This window comes from Sinohyriopsis cumingii, chromosome 8, assembly GCF_028554795.1.
Source record: "Sinohyriopsis cumingii isolate HCF-2022 chromosome 8, ASM2855479v2, whole genome shotgun sequence".
Lineage (NCBI taxonomy): Eukaryota > Metazoa > Mollusca > Bivalvia > Unionida > Unionidae > Sinohyriopsis > Sinohyriopsis cumingii.
The window spans coordinates 85,178,542-85,200,685 of NC_142968.1; the positions used below are offsets into that span (position 1 = coordinate 85,178,542).

Sequence of the window (22,144 nt, forward strand, 5' to 3'; positions counted from 1 at the left end):
AGGACACAAAGTGTCTGTTAGTGATATCGCTGCATCACTGAGAAAAGTGCCCTTTGCTCCATGTATCCCATTACGCAGGAGAGAAACATCTTCCTGGATATAATTATCGTGGTCCTGGAACCCGACTTGATATCCGACTTGACGAGGGCGATCAAACAAAACCTGTAGAATATCCAATAAATGCTATTGATAAAGTATGTCACGTTCATGATGTAGCATATAAAAGTAAAGATTTACAACCAAGACATATTGCAGATGTCAAGTTTAGTCACTCGTTCAATTATATTTTTACAAAAAATCTCTCAGAGAAAAACTTGATAGCTTCTCAGTAAGATCTATGATGAAAGGTAAACTAGTATTAGGGGCTGGTAATTATTCAACCGATAATTTAAAAACTGGAATCGATGTATTATTGCCCAAGAAGATATTGAAAAGGCAGAACATCGATTAGTAAACTTGCTGATACAGCAAATGTATATAAAATATATCATTGCTGTACCTGACTGGATTTTTCAAGACCAACTTGATGACTGCCGTCAATTGCATCACATACCAGACTGTGCAGTCGGTCGTGGTCCTAATATTTACGACTCCCGGTGAAATATGACTCCCTCCACCGTACGGATCATTATTATATTTGAGAATACTTATCGATAGGATTATTTTTTCTTCATGCTCCAATTATCTTTGGAAAATATTTTTCGAAACTATTATTGACTGATTTGATTTAGCTAGTCGACATTAAATTCTGGTATTATAAATTTCGGTAATTACTTTTTCTCTTTTATAATGGTTGAGAAATAATTGTTTTAGTGTTGTTATGGTGGGTCCAAAATTAAAAATTTATTCGAAAACTACCGAGTCAATGATAATCCAACTGACATACTTGAGGTCTGATAAAACCTGGTTTAGATGTTGTATCGTTTCAATGATCTGTTGTTTTACGTCGTTATTATAATATTGTGTAATACTGAAAAATAAATTGCATAGGTCTCCAAGTACGCGTGCGTGCTCAGGTTTACTGTGGTCATAAAATGATTAAAGTTTTCATCGATAAGTGGATTACGGGTTTCAAAATGAACACTATATAAAGCTCTTTTTTACATTTGGGAAGTCTGATGCCATCAGACGCAATAAAATATAATTGTTCCTCATACATTATATTAACACCCGAATTTATATATGGTTCTATGTACTTCCATCAATTTTGTTCGATATTGTGGACACTTTAAACAATATTTGTTTGTCCGTGGAGAAATCGACACGTTGTGGTTGCGGTATCGCTGCAGGTGCTGGTGGTTGTACTTCTTGCCATCCTAATACGTTTCTGATCGATGGTTGATATAATTCTACGAAATTATCATGCGAGTTTATTTCTATCGCGGCTGATAATGTTGATTCATGAACGTTAATAGTGATATTAGATTATTTTCTGTCATCGCCAGCGTTGGTAGATTTCATTCTGCGCTGTAACTCATCGTTCATTTGTTCGATCTGAATACTATCCGTAGGTATAATCATAACATTCCTGTCTGGGGTTCCATCTGGTTCATTTGTATGCGCAAATACCAGTGAATTTTTTGCTTGTAATCCACCAAATAACGTTGATCTAATATTTTACCAACTGTGATATACTTGTAATTGTACTAGCGCTATTTCCTTCGCTGGAATTGCAGTTGGAAAACTATCACTAAATTCAGGATTAGTTGAACTTGCCGATATCATGTTGGTGTTTGACGAAGTTGTATTAGCAATAATCTGTTGTAGTAATTCATTTGACCTTGACTTCATTATTATTATTATTTTCTAAATCAGACGCAAATTCTGATATATATATTACATCATTGTAAGACATATTTGTCAATTCAGTATCTGATATTATTCCATCGCTAAGACCGTATGATATCAACAAAGATAATTTGGAGTATGCTAGTATCGCTGTATGTAATTTTATTGTATATTAAAATAATTTTATATTTGTAAATGTAAATACTTTTGACGATTATATTAAGAATACCAGAAATAGTTGCTGCAGCTGAAATACAAATCGTTATAATTACTGGCGATATTATTGTTATTGTTGATAACAATACATTGGTCCCAGCGATAACACTGGACCCCGAATACACAATTATGTCAACAACAACTACACGTCTGCGATATTTGTTTACTTTCACTGTATACACTTCAATGATATTTTTCAGGTTGGTTTGCTACAAACATACTTGATTGCATCTGTAATCTTGATCTGTAACATCACGTTGAATGTCGATTAGGGAGCTCATATTTTACATAGCTGGTAATTTAGCCACTAATTCTAGGGACCAATGGTACAACACGGATTTGCCTTCTTCTTCAGGTTCCACCACGAATGTTTCCTCGTCGTTTTGATCCAACATAACACACTTCCAATAAACTCGTTAAATGGATAACGCTGTGAAATTGTTGTAACGCCGAGTACTGAGAATCTTTATATACCTGTAACCTCAGCGCGATGTTTGATGGATTTATTGAGTGGTGACCGTAATGTTGATCCAGATGCTTCCGTATATACAACACTGTTGGTAATTTTTGTTATGTCAACGAGCCTAATGTTGATGACTGATGGACTCCAAACATATTCATTAATGGTTCTATTTATGTTTGTACGTGAGTAGTATATTCAGATCTAAGTGTGGTCATTCCATCATTAATTGTAATTAAAGAGTTCGCCATCGTGATGTTGCTATCATCGACATATTTCTTCGCTGCAGCGTCATCGCTTGATTCTGGTTGTCCAAGATCAGTAACTTTATGATTAGTCATATCTAGAGAACCAGTCATTGTATCACCTCCGGTTAATAAACGATCATTGATCTCAATTCTGATTGTGTTGTTGTTGTTGCTGTCTACGTATCGTTTTGTTGCCACATCATCGTCAGAATTTGGTTCTCTCACATTAAAAATTGTATTTATACTCATATTGAGATCACCATACATAATATCTCCAAATCTTATGATGCGTTCTGCAGTTTCTTCTATAAGTGTCTAAATCGATTCCTCCGACTTTTTAATTTTATCGGCTGTAGCAAACACAACTATGTTATCTTCGGTCGCATCTGGAACTCGTAGAATAATATCTGTCACCGGGATATTGCTCGTCCTAGCCTATCCTGAAAAAGAACGACTTCATTTTATTCCACATTTGCGAGACGCAAAAAGTTAATCTGTTTATCCTTAGCCTCGTCGAGGGTTGCATTTTTAGATAGGTCGCCTGTTTAAAACAGGACTCGCGTACGTATGTACAACCTTATGCGGTGCATCAGAAGATTTTGACACAGTCGAATATAGCAATTACTTCACGGCCATAGATTGACGGATAAGTTATTGTCTGTGTTGGTAATGTTGAATACCAGATCGGAGTACTTTGCACAGCAATTTTATCGCTGCCGACGTTTTCTTAAAATTTCTTTGGTGGCGCCAACCCATACGAATCGAAATAAATAATTCCACGTGGAACAATCACGTATTTAGAGCAATGAGTACCTGGACCAACAAGTTTTGGTTGTTCAGGTAATTGGTCACGCATCAAAACGTCTCTGAATTTATTATATTTAATCGCTTAGCAGCTTCAATTAAATGAAAATTAGACACAGAGTGGAGACGTTTTGCGCGTCTAACGAAGTGTCACGGAAGTTTTAAACTGCATCCATACCAATGGGGAGTTCCTGGTAGTCTTAGACACTTTCCTTCTTTTTTTGTGAAGTCTTTATTCCGTGACCAGTTGCTTTTTTAATTGCCATTCCGGCAACAGTTGCAACAGTACCAAGTGCAACTGTATTTGCAACAGCTGGGGCTGCAGATATTAACGCTGGTATAGAGCCAATAAATGGAATTGTACCACCCATCTCGAATAAGTTTTTAATGGCACCCTCAGAAAGATTAAGTCGAACGCCGGTATTTGATTGTTTGGCTTCTTTGAAGTGCCTGAGTTGACGTGCTGTCAGTGATAACTTATTCGCACCACCTTTGATTTGTTCCCTTTTTAGTTATATTTTTGTTCCACATTTAGTTGTTGATTTCGATTGTAGCTTTTTAACATGAACAGGAGTCAGACTGACACTAACGCAATGATATGACATTATAATATCATGACACATTTAATTACATATTTGGAAAAAATTACCTGTTTATTACAGGGGCATCAGTGACTCTGATTCGTCCACCAACACATTCAAGTAACATTGTTTAGTTGCTGAGTATAACATCAATTGCTCTGTAATTATCAATAGCTCCTCTTTTCACACGAGCTCGAAAATGTATATCAACGACAGATTGTCTAAATAAATCAAGGTGTTCCAGCTAAAAATAATAAATCGGATACATCGTTGTGAAATCCAGCTGTGATATTTGTAGACCGGAATCAATATTTTGATCACATCCCATGAATGATATTAAACGATAATATGCACGTGCTACATGATTTTGATCCAAATTTAGCAAAACGTCTTCAGAAAGTTCTTGATGTCCATTTATTCTCAGTGAAACCTACCAATACCAAATTTGTTAAACATCATTGTACAATATGTTTGTGAATTTATTCGTGCAACATCTTGGATGGCAACAAATATATGTCATTTTGCAGAAACACCTTGCTGTGATGCTATCGGTAATGTGAATATAACATAGATGTTACTTTGAACACTATCTGTGGTCGTCGTCAACCATGATTATGTTGATTTACTACCTGAGTTCATAAAAGAAAGTAACCGTTATTATTGAGCAAGTGATGGTATCATTGTTGGTATCTACAACGAAAGTTTTGTCAGCATTACTTTACCAGCATCACCGATAGGGCCCCAAACTGCATTATCATCATTAACCTTTCTCTGAATCGCACTGTATGCTTGGCTCCAAAATGAACTTTTCTAGCATTGCAAAATCGTGGCAACGTCGATGACGTTCTGGCATATTTCAATGTTTCTTCCATCAATCATGTATGTAACACTGTTGAATAACGCCATAATACCATTATTAACAAAAACAACTCTAACAGCAGCATGATATACAACATGATTTGTTCTTAAAATTTCACTTTCTACTTCAATAAATTCTTCAGCGGGTAAGAAAAAAATGTTTGTATCCTGAACTTATATTTCGATTCGCCCACGTTGATTTGTATGTCGTGTGTCATACGAATAATACTGAGAATTGTGCACAGATTCATCCTTGAGAACTGGTGTATCCATGTCAAATGCGGGATCAGATATGCGTGTAAACATATGTAATATGCTTGCTATCGTCTAACACGAAGATCACGTCGGAAAAATCCATTTCGGGAAATTCCAATTCCTGCTATCAGCCTAGCAGTTATATTTTTTCTTTTCTGACATGGCTACACCAGCCAACTCTCCTAGTTTTTTTTACTTGCAGCTTGATTTATTATTTTACGGACATTTGCAGGCATAACTTCAGTGCTGGGTAATTTTACAGACCGCGGTCGAACCGCTTGCGGTCTGGGAATTAATCGTGCTAGTCTGTTTTTGATTGCTGAAAGTGTTTTACCAGCAACATCACCAACAGCGTCAATACCTTTATCACAAACAACGTCAATAATTTTCATTGATAATTGTTTTGCAATTGGTATTGCTTTTTGAGTTATCCTTGTGAAAAGACCCTTAACATCATCACCAATTCCATCACCATAGTTCGCTTTATATGATAGTAATCGTTAATTTATCACCCAGACCCTGATCGGTCCACGTTGAGCATTGTGTATAGTCATCTTATTTGAGTTACTGCATCTAATTACTTCCATTAATCACTGTTATAATCATCAGCGATTTCATCAATGAGAAACAGATAAACATTATTGTCTATGATACCGCTTGTAAATAGTCGTTGACAAATATCAGTTGCTTAATTGATGCTTTCTGGGGAATTATTACCGGCTCTTTTTCCGCCAGTCAGAATTTTTAATCGTTCAACATCGGCAAGGACGTTGCTTGGATATGAAGTAACAAAGCCACCATTGAGCAAACCACTTCCAGTTTTTCGTTCGTTACTGGTTATTGTAGATTTTCACTTCTTTTCTTAAGAAGTTCTTGGGTTTTTTCGTTACTTACTTTGATATTTTGAAAGGTTTTTGTTTTCCTTGTTGTTGTAATTTATATAATTCTTCTTCTGCTGCATATATTTTGTCAGTAGCAAGGCTATTTCCAGTGAAAATGGGGCCAGAAACTGTATCATAAAATTCTTCTTTAATAAATGGTGCAAGGTCTGAATTCATTTTGTTGTTTACTTTCAATTTTTTTTAAAAATTAAAATTATCATCACGACTGATCTGCTGAACATTATTAGCAGCACGATATACATCTTTAATCCAAATGTCACAGTTTCTAATTGATTTAACATATTCTAGTTTTAAATGTCTATCTCTTTCACCATATCCAAATGAAGCAATATCTAATATCTGTCCAGATCACTGATAGCGGTAAAACCTTCAAGAGTAAACATATTTATAAGTGGTTGTTGTTGGGAGGTTGTGGACGTGGTTGTTTGTGTGGAATTAGTGGTTGACGAGGCTGTTTTGTTTTGTGCTGTCGTTGTAATTTTGCAAGATAGTTATCTATTCCATGGATGAATGCTATATATCCTGGATCACAATTTCATGCCTGGTTAACTCTGTAGTGTATGCGAAATATCTATTTGTACCCGTTAGCTTGACTTACATTCTGATTAACATACTTGGATTTTAAAAGTTTGTATTTTTAATCAAAACTTAAGGCGCTAAGCCGGACAATTCATTCACGTTTTTAATATTGTTTATGAATATGATACCACCTTCGGTAAAAGTTATTAATCAATTAAATTTTGTATTTGTTTTGGTTCTGTTTTTGATTTTAAATTTTTTTTAATTTGAACTACTTTAGATCGAAGCTGTTCAAATATTTTTGGTTGTGGTTGAACATCATCTATTTCATCTGGAAGTTCTTATAGAATCTTCTTTTTTTAAATAGTTTTTTTTCTGCTATTTTTCCAGTCGCTTCGGCGGTTTGATCTAACGTGGGAAGAAGACCTTCGGTAGCCTTTGTATCCGGTTTAAATAACTGTTCTGCACCTTCTGCAAATTCTACATTAGACTCCTGAAGAGCTAGTAAATTTTATTTGACATAATCGCGGGCAGGAAGATCTGTATTAATTGTATCTAGTTTCTCTCGAGCTAGCCTAGCTGTGTAAGATTCCAATGATGGCATAACATGATTTAATTAATGATTTAATTACGCACATACGGATTTATCACAAAAAATTTACATGATCCTCGGTCGAACTATCGTGTAGGTCTTGATAAAATCGTCGGTTAAAAATACAGCAGAAGGGATGGCGCGACATCAAGTAAGTGTCTGAGGGAATGTAATGGGGTGTGTAATTCCGTTAATTTATTCATAACCAGACATCTGTTTAGCTGATTAAAGAGATGGAAAGGTAGTCCCGAGCGAATGTAATGGGGTGTGTAATTCCGTGAACTGATTTGTAACCAAACAGTTATTTAGCTGATTAAAAAGATGGGTGGTGCGGGAGAAGCGAATGTAAACTGGTGTGTAATTCCGTGAACTTATTCGTAACCAGACATTTATTCAGCTGACTAAATGTTTGGATGGTGCAGGTGGAGCCAATGTAAGGAAGATGTCATTTACAGAGAGACGTAGCTCTATTTCTATCAGACAGGTGTATCTAACTTTTTTAGAAGAAAAGTTCAATATATTTGAAGCAAGATAGAAAAAAGCAATGTTCCTATAAGTTCGCGATCGAGGACTAAACAATGTCGAATCACTTCATTCAGATGATGTTGACGTTGCCTTATAACACCTGTTTGGTTTCATTATCAAAATTAACAAAAACTGAAAATATCGATATTTTGAACTTGGTTTGGATACTCTTGGTTAAAGAGACAAGACGCGAGGTTCACAACTGGAGTTCTAAATCACTGGCTCGTAGAATATGCACTGCCAGAAAGCCAAAGGTGTACTAGTTTTAGATAACATGGACGTAGTGAAGTGTTCTTTTTCTTTTGGTCAAAAGTTCACATTTTTCAGTACCATCACATACCTTACAGCAAATTGATAACCTGGCAGCTGTGGTATATTTTTTTTACATGAAATTAAATTGTATGAAATTTCATAAAGGTCTTTGCTTGCTCAAAGAGGCAGGTTTCTCTAGTAAAGACACAGAGAGGTGAAGTTACCGATTTTCTTTAACCCGTATTCTTTGTAGAAACAAATTAAAATGAAAACAAGGCACACATGGTCGAATTTCAAATCTCATAAAAGAATATTTTAAATATATTAAGACATTCGTCTAATTAATTTCTCTAAAAACATGTCTTCCCAAGTTTTATAAGTAAGACAGCACATTGATATCTCAGCTTGCTGTATGTAAGTAAAAATTTGTTAGCAACTTGCAGGTTGCAAATGAAGTGGAAGTCACGGTGGCTCAAATGCAGAGCTTCAAACGTTTAATAGATTGATCGCGAGTTCACTACCCACCCAGGGTAGCCCGAGTCAGCTGCCGCTGTGTGTATATCGGAAAGGCATTTAACTCCCATTTCCTGGCCATGATGTCCATAATGATATTTTGAAAGCACGGTTAACGACCAACACTCAACCATTTGTAAACCAATTCAAACGTGCATGCTGTTGATAAAAGAACATTTTGTATGTAATTTATTGTTTTCCCATTCTTACATGAAATCACCCGTAACAGGTAACAAAGAATCATGAAAATGAATAATTTACTTCTAAGTTGGCTTTATCTCAGACTAAATAATTGCGTGATATGAGATGCTCCTTGAACCCTTAATCTAGATTTCATTTACGAACTTTAAATTAATTTAAATATGATTACTGCTATATATTTTCCTTTTGATATTACTGAATTACACAAAGAACAGACACACATGTGTGCATATGTCGATGTGTGTTTGCGTGTGTGATTCCTCTTTTAAGACCATTAACGTGTCTCAGTAATAACAATAAAATTGAACCTGTATTTACATCATAATATCATGTTTCTTCGTCGCAGTCAACTAGAAAATATAATATAGTCGCAAATTGCTTTGTTTTTTAGATGCACACTACAGTTCTGTCGAATGTAATTTATATGTCAAGTGGGTACGGTTTTCGCGTTCCATACGACTATGTTGGGAGTTTCTGCTGTTTTCAGTTTGCTGCCGTCTTAGAAGTGTAGGTAAGACAAAGTCTTTAGCATACATGTATTGGAATCAGAACTAATCCGCTATTTTCTCTTGGATTACTTTCATTATCGATTAGGCATTTATTAATGTATTTTTCTTAATTGTTTGTTTTTAGTTTGCTTTCCTATTATTGATGTTTGATTATTGTTGTTGGTATCAAGTCAGCACATAACAAAATTTAAGAACTTTCTTACTGGAATCGTTTAACAAAGTAATAAAGTTTTTAAATGACTTCGATACCCCAAATTGTAATGTTTAACAAAGTAATTAAGTGTCTAAACGACTTCGATACCCTGTATTGTTATGTTTAACAAAGTAATAAAGTGTATAAATGACTTCGACACCCTGAATTGTAATGTTTAACAAAGTAATTAAGGTCTAAACGACTTCGATACCCCGAATAGTACTGTTTAACAAAGTAATTAAGTGTCTAAATGACTTATATACCCTGAATTGCAATGTTTAAGAAAGTAATTACGTGTCTAAGAGACTTCGATATCCTGAATTATAATGTTTAACAAAGTAATAAAGTATCGAAATGACTTAGACACCCTCAATGGTAATGTTTAACAAGGTAATTAAGTGTTTAAACGACTTCGATACCCTGAATTGTAATGTTTAACAATGTAATCAAGTGTCAAAATGACTTCGATATCCTGAATTGCAATGTTTAACAAAGTAATTAAGCGTATAAATGACTTCGACACCATGAACTACAATGTTTAACAAAGTAAATCAGTGTCTAAATAACTTCGATACACTGAATTGTAATGTTTAACAAAGTAATTAAGTGTCTAAGAGACTTCATTACCCTGAATTATAATGTTTAATAAAGTAATAAAGTATCGAAATGACTTAGACATCCTGAATTGCAATGTTTAATAAAGTAATTAAGTGTCTAAATGACTTCGGTACCTTGAATTGCAATGTTTAACAAAGTAAGTATGTGTCTAAATGACTTCGATACCCTGAATTGCATTGTTTAACAAAGTAATTAATGTCTAAATGACTTCGACACCCTGAATTGTAATGTTTAACAAAGCAAACCAGTGTCGAAAAGACTTCCATACCCTGAATTGTAATGTTTAAGAAAGTAATTAAGTGTCTAAGAGACTTCAAACCCTGAAAAATGACTTCGATCACCCGGAATTGCAATGTTTAACAAAGCAATTATGTGTCTAAACGACTTCGATACCATGAATTGTATAGTTTAACAAAGTAATTAAGTGTCTTAATGACTTCGTGACCAGGAAATGTAATGTTTAACAAAGTAATAACGTGTCTAAATGACTTCGATATATCGAATTGTAATGTTTAACAAAGTAATAAAATGTCTAATGACTTGGATACGAATAATTGTAACGTTTAACAAAGTGAATAAGTGTTTTAATGACTTCGATGGCCTGAATTGTATTGTTTAACAAAGTAATTAAGTTTCTAAATAATTTCGATACCTGGAATTGTAACTTTTAACAAAATAATTAAGTGTCTAAATGACTTTGATACCATGAAATGTAATGTTTAACAAAGTAATTAAGTGTCTAAATAATTTCGTTGCCAGGAATTGTAACTTTTAACAAAGTAATTGTCTAAATGACTTTGATACCATGAATTGTAATGTTTAACAAAGTAATTAAGTGTCTAAATAACTTCGATATCCTGAGTTGTAATGGTTAACAACGTAATTAAGTGTCTAAATGACTTCCATACCCTAAATTGTAATGTTTAACAAAGTAATTATGTGTCTAAATGCCTTAGTTACCCTGAATAGGAATTCTTAACAAAGTAATAAAATGTCTAAATGCCTTCGATACCCTGAATTGTAATGTTTAACAAAGTAATTGTCTAAATGATTTCAATACCAGGAATGTTTATGTTTAACAAAGTAAGGAAGTGTCTAAATGACTTCGATACCCTGAATTGCTATGTTTAACAAAGTAATTAAGTATCTCAACGAAGTCGATACGATGAATTGTAATGTTTAACAAAGTAAGTAAGTGTCTAAATAATTTCGATACCTAGAATTGTAATGTTAATTAAGTAATTAAGTGTCTAAATGACTTTGATACCATGAAGTGTGATGTTTATCAAAGTAATTAATTGTCTTAATGACTTCTATACCCTGAATTGTAATGTTTAACAAAGTAATAAAGTGTCTAAATAATTTCGATACCAGGAATTGTAACGTTTAACAAAGTAATTAAGTGTCTAAATGAATTTCACACCATGAATTGTAATGTTTATCAAAGTTGGTGTTGTTGTTGTTGTTGTAAGGTTTAACGCTATTTTTCAGCATACGATAGGCTATACATGGCGGCCAGTATTAAAGGTGGAGGATGAACCCGGGAAAACCCCGGAAAGAACCACCTATCCACGAGAAGCTACTGGCAAGCTTTCTCACATACCCACATTAGCCGGTTCCGAGACTCGAACCCACGCTGACAGAAGTGAGATCGCAGTGATCCGTAACGGAGAGCGATTTAGACCACTCGGCCACTCGGGGTCCCTTTATCAAAGTAATTGTCTAAATGCCTTCGATATCCCGAGTTGTAATGTTTAACAACGTAATTAAATGTCTAACCCACTTCTATATCCTGAATTCTAATGTTTAATAAGTGTCTAAATAATTTTGATACCAGGAATTGTAACTTTTAACAAAGTAATTAAGTGTCTAAATGACTTTGATACCATCAATTGTAATGTTTAATAAAGTAATTAAGCGTCTAAATAATTTCGATACCAGGAATTGTAACTTTTAACAAAGTAATTAAGTGTCTAAATGACTTTGATACCATCAATTGTAATGTTTAACAAAGTAACTAAGTGTCTAAATGCATTCGATATTCTGAGTTGTAATGTTTAACAACGTAATTAAGTGTCTAAATGACTTCGATATCCTAAATTGCAATGTTTAACAAAGCAATTATGTGTCTAAATGCCTTAGTTACCCTGAATCGTAATGTTTAACAAAGTAATAAAGTGTCTAAATACCTTCGATACCCTGAATTGTAATGTTTAACAAAGTAATTAAGTGTCTAAATAATTTCGATACCAAGAATTGTAATGGTAATAAAGTAATTAAGTGTCTAAATGACTTTGATACCATGAAGTGTAATGTTTATCAAAGTAATTAAGTGTCTTAATGACTTCGATTCCCTGAATTGTAATGTTTCGCAAAGAAGTAAAGTGTCTAAGTGACTTCGATACCCTAAATTGCTATGTTTAACAAAGTAATGACGTGTCTAAATGACATCGACACCATGAATTGTAATGTTTAACAAACGTAATTAAGTGTCTAAACGACTTCGAGACCCTGAATTGTAATGTTTAACAAAGTAATAAAGTGTCCAAATTACTTCGATACCCTGCAGTTTAATGTTTATTCAAGCCTCTTTAAAATTGCTTTCACTTGGTATAGTCTTATCTACTTTTTTGAAACAATAGCCTAACAATAACAAAAACTTCTGTTTGAGGAGTTTGTTGTCAGCTATCCAACACGTTGTGAAGGATTGATTGGTTGGTGTTTATTGCCACAGCAACACATGGTGTACGATTGATTCATTAACGTTAATTCGTGTGTGTGTGTGTGTGTGTGTGTGTGTGTGATTTGGACTTTTAACGTCGCTTTAACAGTTTTTCAGTCATATCGCTACGATGTGTGCAGTGTGACAGTTTATAGTGATGTTAATCACTGGGGCATCATGCCACAGATATGTAGCATGATGTCCAACCAGTCACATTATTCTGACACCAGGCCAACCGGTCCTAACACTAACCTCTTAATGCTGAACGCCAAGTCTTTGGTATGACTCGGCCGGGGATCGAACCCACGACCTCCCGCATCCGACGTGGACACTCTAACCACTAGACCACCGGCACGGTTAACGTTAATTGGCACAGAAAAACGTTGTGTAGGATTGATTGACTATCATTAGTTGGCACATGAACATATGGTGTTGGATTGATTGATTAACGTTAGTTGGGTCAGCAACACATAGTGTAGGATTCATTGATTAACGTTAGCACAACAAGACACGATACATATTTCATTTATTATCGTTTAATGCAGCTATCCATCACTTGGTAAACGATTGATTGATAGGCCCAGTGTTTCACCAACACATGGTCAAGGTTGGATTAGTTTGCGTGTAAGGCAGTTGTCCACCTCACGGCGAAGGTTTGATTGATTTTTATTTTGATGCAGTTGTCCAACACATGGTGAACGAATGACTGATCAGCGTTCAATGGCATCACAACGCATCAAAGGTTATTTTATGTCCAGGCAACTGGAGTATAATGTGATGCCCAGAAATAAACCAAGGCCGTCGAACTGGCGTGGTCTTAGGAGGATTCTAACCTCTCCCTGATGGTCACTAGTCCGACACACTAACCAGTTAGAAGAATGCAATAAGGTGATTCATTCTCTGTGACACGCAGTCAGCTTCTCCATCCATAATAAAAACACAGTGAGTTCTACAGAAAATCTCATTCGGTCAAAGACGTGTATGAGTACCTTGCAGATCTTGTAAAACTCTACAAACACAGTATTAGAAACATCATACACACATACATACATACATACATACATACATACATACATACATACATACATACATACATACATACATGCATGCATGCATGCATGCATGCATGCATACATACATACATACATCCATATATACATACAGAAAATCTCATTCGGTCAAAGACGTGTATGAGTACCTTGCAGATCTTGTAACACTCTACAAACACAGTATTAGAAACATCATACGCACATACATACATACATACATACATACATACATACATACATATCTGTATGTATATATGTGTATGTGTTTACATATGCTTATATTTGTGTATATGTGTATATGTGTGCATATATGTATGTATATGTGTGTATATGTATATATGTGTGTGTATGTATGTATGTATGTGTGTATGAATATGTGTTTATATATATGTGTATGTATGTGTGTAGATGTGTGTATGTACTCATATATATGTATGTGCATATATATATATATATATATATATATATATATATATATATATATATATATATATATATATATATATATAGTGTACTGTAAGTCCATTAATGTCAAGCTATGTTCCTAACTTTTCTGTATTAACGAAAAATTAACTGAATGAAGTCTCTTCTGAAGAGGAAATAAAGAAAGTCAGTCAGTCAGTCATACATACACACATATGCATGCATGCATGCATACATACATACATACATACATACATACATACATACATACATACATTAGCTATATCTGCTAAAGTCTCAGCCCTAAATGTCATTATTTTGAATCATATGGACCTTTGAGTCATCTGTGACCTATGACATTTGGGGTTGACGGGGTCTTTTAAACTTTTTTTCGTTTCGTGTTGTCAATATTATTATTATTATTATTATTATTATTATTGTTATTATTATTATTATTATTATTATTATTATTATTATTCATTTGGTAATTATGTGGCTGTTCTCATCCCTTAGAAGGGATAAAAAAGATATATAGCCATCTAAGCCAGTCTATTCTTCGGGTGTTTGTTACTTAATTTTAGGTTATATAGCCATCTAAGCCAGTCTATTCTTCGGGTGTTTGATACTTAATTTTAGGTTATATAGCCATCTAAGCCAATCTATTCTTCGGGTGTTTGATACTTAATTTTAGGTTATATAGCCATCTAAGCCAATCTATTCTTCGGGTGTTTGATACTTAATTTTAGGTTATATAGCCATCTAAGCCAGTGTATGCATCAGGTGTAGAATACATAACTTTAGGTTCAAAATCGCTACTTACTACACTTGCGTGTTGAGCTACCAGTGTTTTAGAAAAGGTTTCAGACATAAAGAACAATATTTAGAAACAAGATTTTCGAAAACAAGTTCATAATGTGTTTGACAAAAGATCTTAATATTTTGATTTTATTTGATCACCACAAGATCAAAAATAAATATATTTTAGAATCAGATGTTTCAGGTTGTTCTATCTGTTACAAAGGGAATCAAAGTATTAAAAACGTTCAAGATTTGGATTTAGTAGCATCTACGAAATACAAGGAAATACGGAAAGAAAATGCAAACATCTGTGCAGTTTTTCAAACTCAGAGTGAGCGAGATGCTTGTACGCATGACCTTGAAGCATGCCAACACTCATTTACAGAATACAGTTAATCTTTTTCCTGAAAGTATTGAATTTTCGACTTTCGGGGTTATATTTTCAAACCTAAAGATGAAGAATTTGTATTTTTTTTTTGGTTAAATTTTCTAAATAGGGTAACGGCTAAATGCAATCAGTAGCTTCGTCTCTGACATCCTTCCAGTCAGAACAAAATGATATCCGGTTGGTTACGTATTTCTTGTTCACGATTCAATAAAGATTATAGAACTATATCTTTATTCACGAGTAAAAGGTGTTGGTATCGAGTTGTGTATTTATTTCTTATTCCCAATTTGATAAGGAATAAGTTACCACTTGCTTAACTCCAATTCCAAAACTCCTACATCTGTTTCGTACACTTTTTGCTGCACTCATATCTAGTGGTCCATGTGAACCCTGTCAAACGTTGGGACTGAACAACTGGCACAGTCAAGTCGGAACAATAGGATTGTTCTTAGTAGTACCAGACACATAAAGCTAGTAATGGTGAGGACCCAATATATCAAAATTTTTAATGATGTGAACCCTTAATGAAAGGGTATGCTCCAAGATTACAAAAAGCAAATCCCTTTCGGAGGTGGATTTTCCAAGTGTGAAAGTATGAGGCAATCTTCTTGTACGCTATATTATAATTCCCGTATATTAATATGCATATTTCTCGCAATCTACTCGACGAAACTTCGCGCACTGTTCGAGCGGATCCATTGCTGGAAACCGTCAAACAGAGGCTCGGACGAAAAAACTTCAAGATTATGTGCATAGACAACACGTAAACGTCGCTCCATCCCATGTCTGCAATAAGCTGTGGAAAGCTCGTGAAGAATATGCGCATCGAATCTCGTTTGACGAGCCGTTCTAGACATGGGGTGCGACAAAGGTGACTAAAATCTTGCAGTAGCTTTCTGTTTTCAACATAGGTGGAAAGAAGATATAGACTAACTACATGACAAGTGCTCTGTTTGAAAATCATAATATGTACTATATTTCAAATACACGTGGCAAAGTAATACAGGAAAAGTGTTCTCTTACAAATCGAACACTTTCCTATAGTTCCCATATATGAGGCAAGGTAACTACAGGACAAGTGTTCTCTTTGCAAATTGCACTATGCCCTATATTTGAAATACATGAGGCAAAGTAACTCCTGGGTAAGTGTTCTCATTGCAAATCGAATTGTATTATACAGCTCAAACACATGAGGCAAAGTAACTACAGGAGAAGTGGTTTTTTATTTTAATATCAAACAATTTTCTATAATTCCCATATATGAGGCAAGGTAAATACACGACAAGTCTTCTCTTTGTACATTGTACTATATCCTATATTTGAAATACATGAGGCAATGTAACTCCAGGACAAGTATTCTCATTGCAAATCCAATTATATCCTATATTTCAAATACACGAGGCATGGTTACCACAGGACAAGTTTTCTCTTAGCAAATCATAAGATGTCATATATTTCCCATGCATGAAGCAAGGTAAGTAGGACATGTGTTCCCGTTGCAAATTGTGTTATATTCTATATTTTTTCCATACACAGGACGGGTGTTCTCTCTTTGCAAATCATGATATGCCCTATATTTCAAATACACAAGGCAATTGGTTTTATCATTTCTTGTTATTATTAATTAATTTGCCTTGCTTGACCCATCAAATCTCAACTGAACTAAATATAAGAAATATATGGGAAAAACTAATCATCATAAAGCTATCTCAGAGTTGTCCAAATTAGTCTTAAATTTTACCTTCATTAAACTCAACTGATGTAACCGATGGGTTACAAATATTCATTTTAAAGACTTTCTTGATTGAAGAAAGCCTCGGGAAAAGGTAACTATGAATAAGGCATCAGTGTCTTCTTATTTAATTTGCAGGAACTGGACCAAGAAAAGAAGAACTAATTGGGTACGGTCAATTACAAATCTTTTGGAATGAATTAAACTTATACGCCCATATATTAAATTACCCTAATTTCAAATGTAACTAAGTCTCTAAATGAAACTTTCGTTTAGATTTAAACTTGTTTTTGTAATTTTAATAAAACCCACAACAAAATTATTTCATCCATAACAGATGTATATACGTTGTCATTTATGCAATATTAAGATTTAACTGATGAGAAATTACATGAAAAATTAGGAAACATAAGAAGACATATATGAACCACAAAAACTCACCTATGTTGTAGTTTGTCCACGCGTATTAAATGCATAGACAGACTTTCGTTGATGGTAACGACACTTTTAACACGTTATTAGCTATATCATACAGAGGAAATGGGATACAAGTACGGTTGCAAATTACACATTGAAGCAGCCGTCCCGAACTGGCCTGGGACGGCATCGAACCCGCAATCCTTGTATTACGAGACAGACACTTAATCAACTACACTACAGCCTGTTCCTACATAAAGCATTGACATTAGTTATAATATAGAGAAGGCAATGATGGCCATGATACCTAATTTCAAGCTTTATTCCCTGGCAAAGATCGTGTTTCCATTTCTTCTTCACTGTTTAAAATTGAATGTTAAAAACTTAAACCTGCCGCAGAGTAGTTTTCCCAACCATGTCAGGCATGTAAGGTGCGTCAACAATATGGCCTAACCATAGCACTGTTAATAAAGGTCATAGAGTCTTTGCTGCCATGATGACTCCTTCCAGCATCTGTTTGATTTGCCTTCTTTAGCAGCATACACAGTTACTATACAATAATAGAAATACCGTAACTAAAATCAGAATGTAATACCTAATGCATGTCGATCCCATTTCTGTTAGAATGCATCTTCCTGATAGAAGTACACTCCTCCACATATGATATGTTCATGTTAAAAAACAATGCCTCATTACTAACAGTGTTTTTTTGATCATGTGACATTGTACGTTCGTCTTCAGATTGGTATGTGATGTGATTTGGATTTTTAACGCAGCTTTAACAAGTTTTCAATCACATCGCTACTATGTCTGCAATGTGGAAGTTTATAGTGATGTCTAGCACTGGGGCATCATGCCGTAGACATGTAGTATGATGTCTCACCCAGTCACATTATCCTGACACCAGGCCGACCAGTCCTAACACTAACCTCTTAATGCTGAGCGCCAAGCGAGGCAGCTGTTCGTACCATGTTTTGCAAGTCTTTGTTATGACTCGGCCGGGGATCGAACCCACGACCTCCCGCAGCTGAGGCGGACGCTCTAACCACTAGGCCACCGTAGCGATGGTCTTCAGAATGGTGAGATCAATGTGACTTGTTCAAAAAGCTGAGGACCCCACAAAAGTATTTATTTCATTTTATTATCCCGAGCGTGTTGATTCCGGTGGATCATAGCAAAAGAATGAAAGTTCATAACTTTTCTGTGGGACCATTTATCGCTTAACGTCAAAAAAGGATGGAAAACATATTTTACTTTAAAGATAAATAGACTAAATCAAATGTATTTGATACAAGGTCATGCATTTATATATTGCAGAATATGCACGCCAATGTGGTAATAAAATTCATATAGTTGTGTACATGTGCATGGCTGCTGATAGAAACAATAATGATTTTCTTTGGGTCCAACTGTTTGCATCACATCAAAAACTTTGCAACGAATATATCTAAGCCGATAATAGCGCTTGGCATAAATTGTTTCTAACTTCTTTTAACGTCAACCTGCAATTCCATTGTCATATTTCGCTGTGAAGAAGAACACGTGATGCTTTCGTTGAATGTGGAACCACAATATTTTGGAATATGCGAAGGTACGATTAATTAGTACCGAAAATTTGGAATGTTCACGGGTGTACGAAATGATAATATTCTTTTTTTTTCATTGTGCTGTTTCTTAAAGCTTGTAAATTGTCGTTCTGTTTGCTAACCATCTCCGTGCAGTATATATTCGTACGACTCTATGGTCTTAAACTAACGGAAAAGAGCGAAGCCAAAACGTTCCAATTGAAATCGAGTTATATTCTAAATACGTTCCAATATTCGATGTATTAATGTCTCTGTAATATCGAACGTACTAATGTGCAAATGGCCCTGAATGTGATGATGTGCTTGATCTATCGCAATAATATAATCCAAAATGTCATTGTCTGAATTCCCTATAATTCCAAAATAAACGTTTTATTCCAAGAATATTATGGATGAGTACTTTGTAATTCCAGTGGGTAATAATTTGAATAAATCCACCCAAATGAAAATTGAACACAACAATAACATCGTTTCTGTTTCAGACGTTAAGGCAAGATTTAGTAATTCTTAGGTAATCAAGACTATATACCCTTCTACGTGACTTTGGTCGCAACTACTATATTCGGAAAATGCTCTGTCACTTAATGGAATTTTCCATTATAAAAGTTTCTAATGCCAGAATCAAGACTGTAAAAATTGTTTGCCATAACAATGATCTGAACATTTAATTCACAAATATAAATAAAATCTTAGCTATGTATAATGTTGTTTACAAAATAAATGCCACTGGTCAGCTACACTATGAACTTGATTTGGGACAATGTCACGTATACAATTCAAGTCACCATGCTGAAAATTGCTGTAACAAAATGGAGACTAACGAGTTTCAATAAGCAGTCAAGCGCTTAAAACTTGTTCTTTAGTACCATAAACCCCTGACCTATATTACAATTACAACTCCCTGGTCTATATTGCAATTACAGAACCCTAACCTCTATCGTAATTACAAACATTTAGCTATACTGTATTCACCAATTTCCATCCTCTATACTTTGCAGATTACATACCCCTAGGATGTATTATAATTGCAAACCCCTGGCCAATAGTGTAATTACAAATACCTAATCCATACTGCAATTACAAAATCCTAACCGATATTAGGTTCAAACCCTTAAGATATATTGTAACTACAACCCCTCGCCTATATTGTAATTACAGACACCTAGCCTATAATGTGATTACAAAAACTAGTCAGTGCTTTTTATGTTGTTCCGGCTTGTTCCTTCGAATTTTACATTCAAAGTTGACGATAATAAGCATTTTTAAGTTAAAACCCAAACTTTTTATAAAAGATGAAAATATGATTAAAACTCCTCCTGACACCTAATGAGTCTTAAAATGCATGTAGAATGCTTTACTCTTCTATTGTTTGTCGATAAAATAGCGAGGAGTGTGCAGGTGTTCCGTTAAACACTTCACATAATTACTTCCATATTTTCCTTGGATCGACATTAGCTCTGAGCTAGTCCTAAGAACCGTCCCTGACACCATGAGCACTGAACAAAGTAATAATGCTGATGAACGGGACTATGACCAACTACAATGGAATGGCATCGCAATGAGTGATCATAGAGAACCTACCGGTGAATATCTCTCTCTCTCTCTCACTATATATATATATATATATATATATATATATATATATATATATATATATATATATATATATATATATATATCCTGCAAAGAATAAAGCTATTAACTATTGTACATATCTTTCCATAATAAAACCAGAAGAAAGACACCACAGTTTCTAGTGTGATTTTATAAGTGCATCTTAACATGGCTCCATACTAATATTGAAAACGTAAGTACTGTAATACATAATTTCCAAAGCTTGACGATTCCGCAGATCATTCACTGCAAGTTCTGTAATAATTAATGCCCGTCTTTGCGTCCTTGCGTGCGTTTATAATATCACATTACTACTGCTACACAGTTCAATGTAGATTTTTCCGATGAGGGATATGATTTAGGTTGGTCTGCAAATGTGCGCTAAGATTTTAGAACTTTGGTTTAGCTGTAGGAATTTGAATGGTTTTGTATTAGTTTAAAATTAACTCTCCTGCTTTAATTGCTTTTGTAGTAATTGAAATTAACTACAATAAGACAAACATTTTGGAGAAATGATGTATGCGATCACTAACCCAAGTGTCTATAAAGTGTTAGATGGTGATGGAGTAGGAGTGGATTGCGAGTTAGACCCTTCGGCCACGCACCAGGGCAATACAGTCCTGACCTTGCATCTACACTTAGAAATTTTTGAGACTCTCATAATGTAATATATATTAATTAATTATTATTAAAATAAACTGCAAATGTCATTGGATCTATTCTTATATCAGGGAATTGACCCTGTGGTGGACGGTTGCAGGGAATGCGTTTTATTATTATCATTATTATTATTATTATTATTATTATTATTATTATTATTATTGTTGTTGTTGTTGTTGTTGTTGTTGTTATTTTTTACTTTCTTACTTACTTGCTTACTTACTTTTTTCTTACTTACTTACTTACTTGCTTACTTACTTACTTACTTACTTACTTACTTACTTACTTACTTACAGGCATCGAAGTGGAAAATACAGAATATGAAAATCTCGGGTAATTCTGAATAATAAGGAAAATAAGAAAGATATATGAATGGATTGATAAATAGATGGTTGCGATGATGGATGAACGATTGAATAAAAGAATGGATGATGTATGGATATGCTTAGAAACCTATTCTTATTTATACGAAACAAAACTTTAAAGACGACAAATCTAAATGTTAAACTTGCCTGATTGGAGACGATATTAAGCCATTTTAGGCCACGTTATCCAATTACTTATCGCAATGCTTTGTTATTGTGTCATTTACGTTGAGTTTCTCTGTATCAGTATTTAAATTTTGTCTGCCAGCTCGAGTGCAGAACCACCCTTGACTAAAAAATGAAAATATGGGGAGCGGGGTTGTCAGAAATTAAAGCAAGCAACGCATGGTGGGTCT

At 34.5% G+C, this 22,144-nt stretch overlaps 1 protein-coding gene across 2 annotated transcripts in view; it reads left to right on the forward strand.

The window, feature by feature from the left end:
* Window positions 1–22,144, forward strand: part of LOC149794040 (uncharacterized) — a 60,771-nt gene that overhangs the window by 12,422 nt on the left and 26,205 nt on the right. Inside the window, exons 5-8 of one of the 2 annotated variants that reach the window (XM_089967985.1) lie at window positions 9,106–9,225; window positions 17,285–17,315; window positions 20,605–20,732; window positions 21,720–21,756. In XM_089967985.1, the coding sequence (XP_089824111.1) occupies window positions 9,106–9,225; window positions 17,285–17,315; window positions 20,605–20,732; window positions 21,720–21,756 (316 nt within the window). The remainder of the gene's footprint in view (window positions 1–9,105; window positions 9,226–17,284; window positions 17,316–20,604; window positions 20,733–21,719; window positions 21,757–22,144) is intronic. The other variant, XM_089967986.1, reaches the window with a different exon arrangement.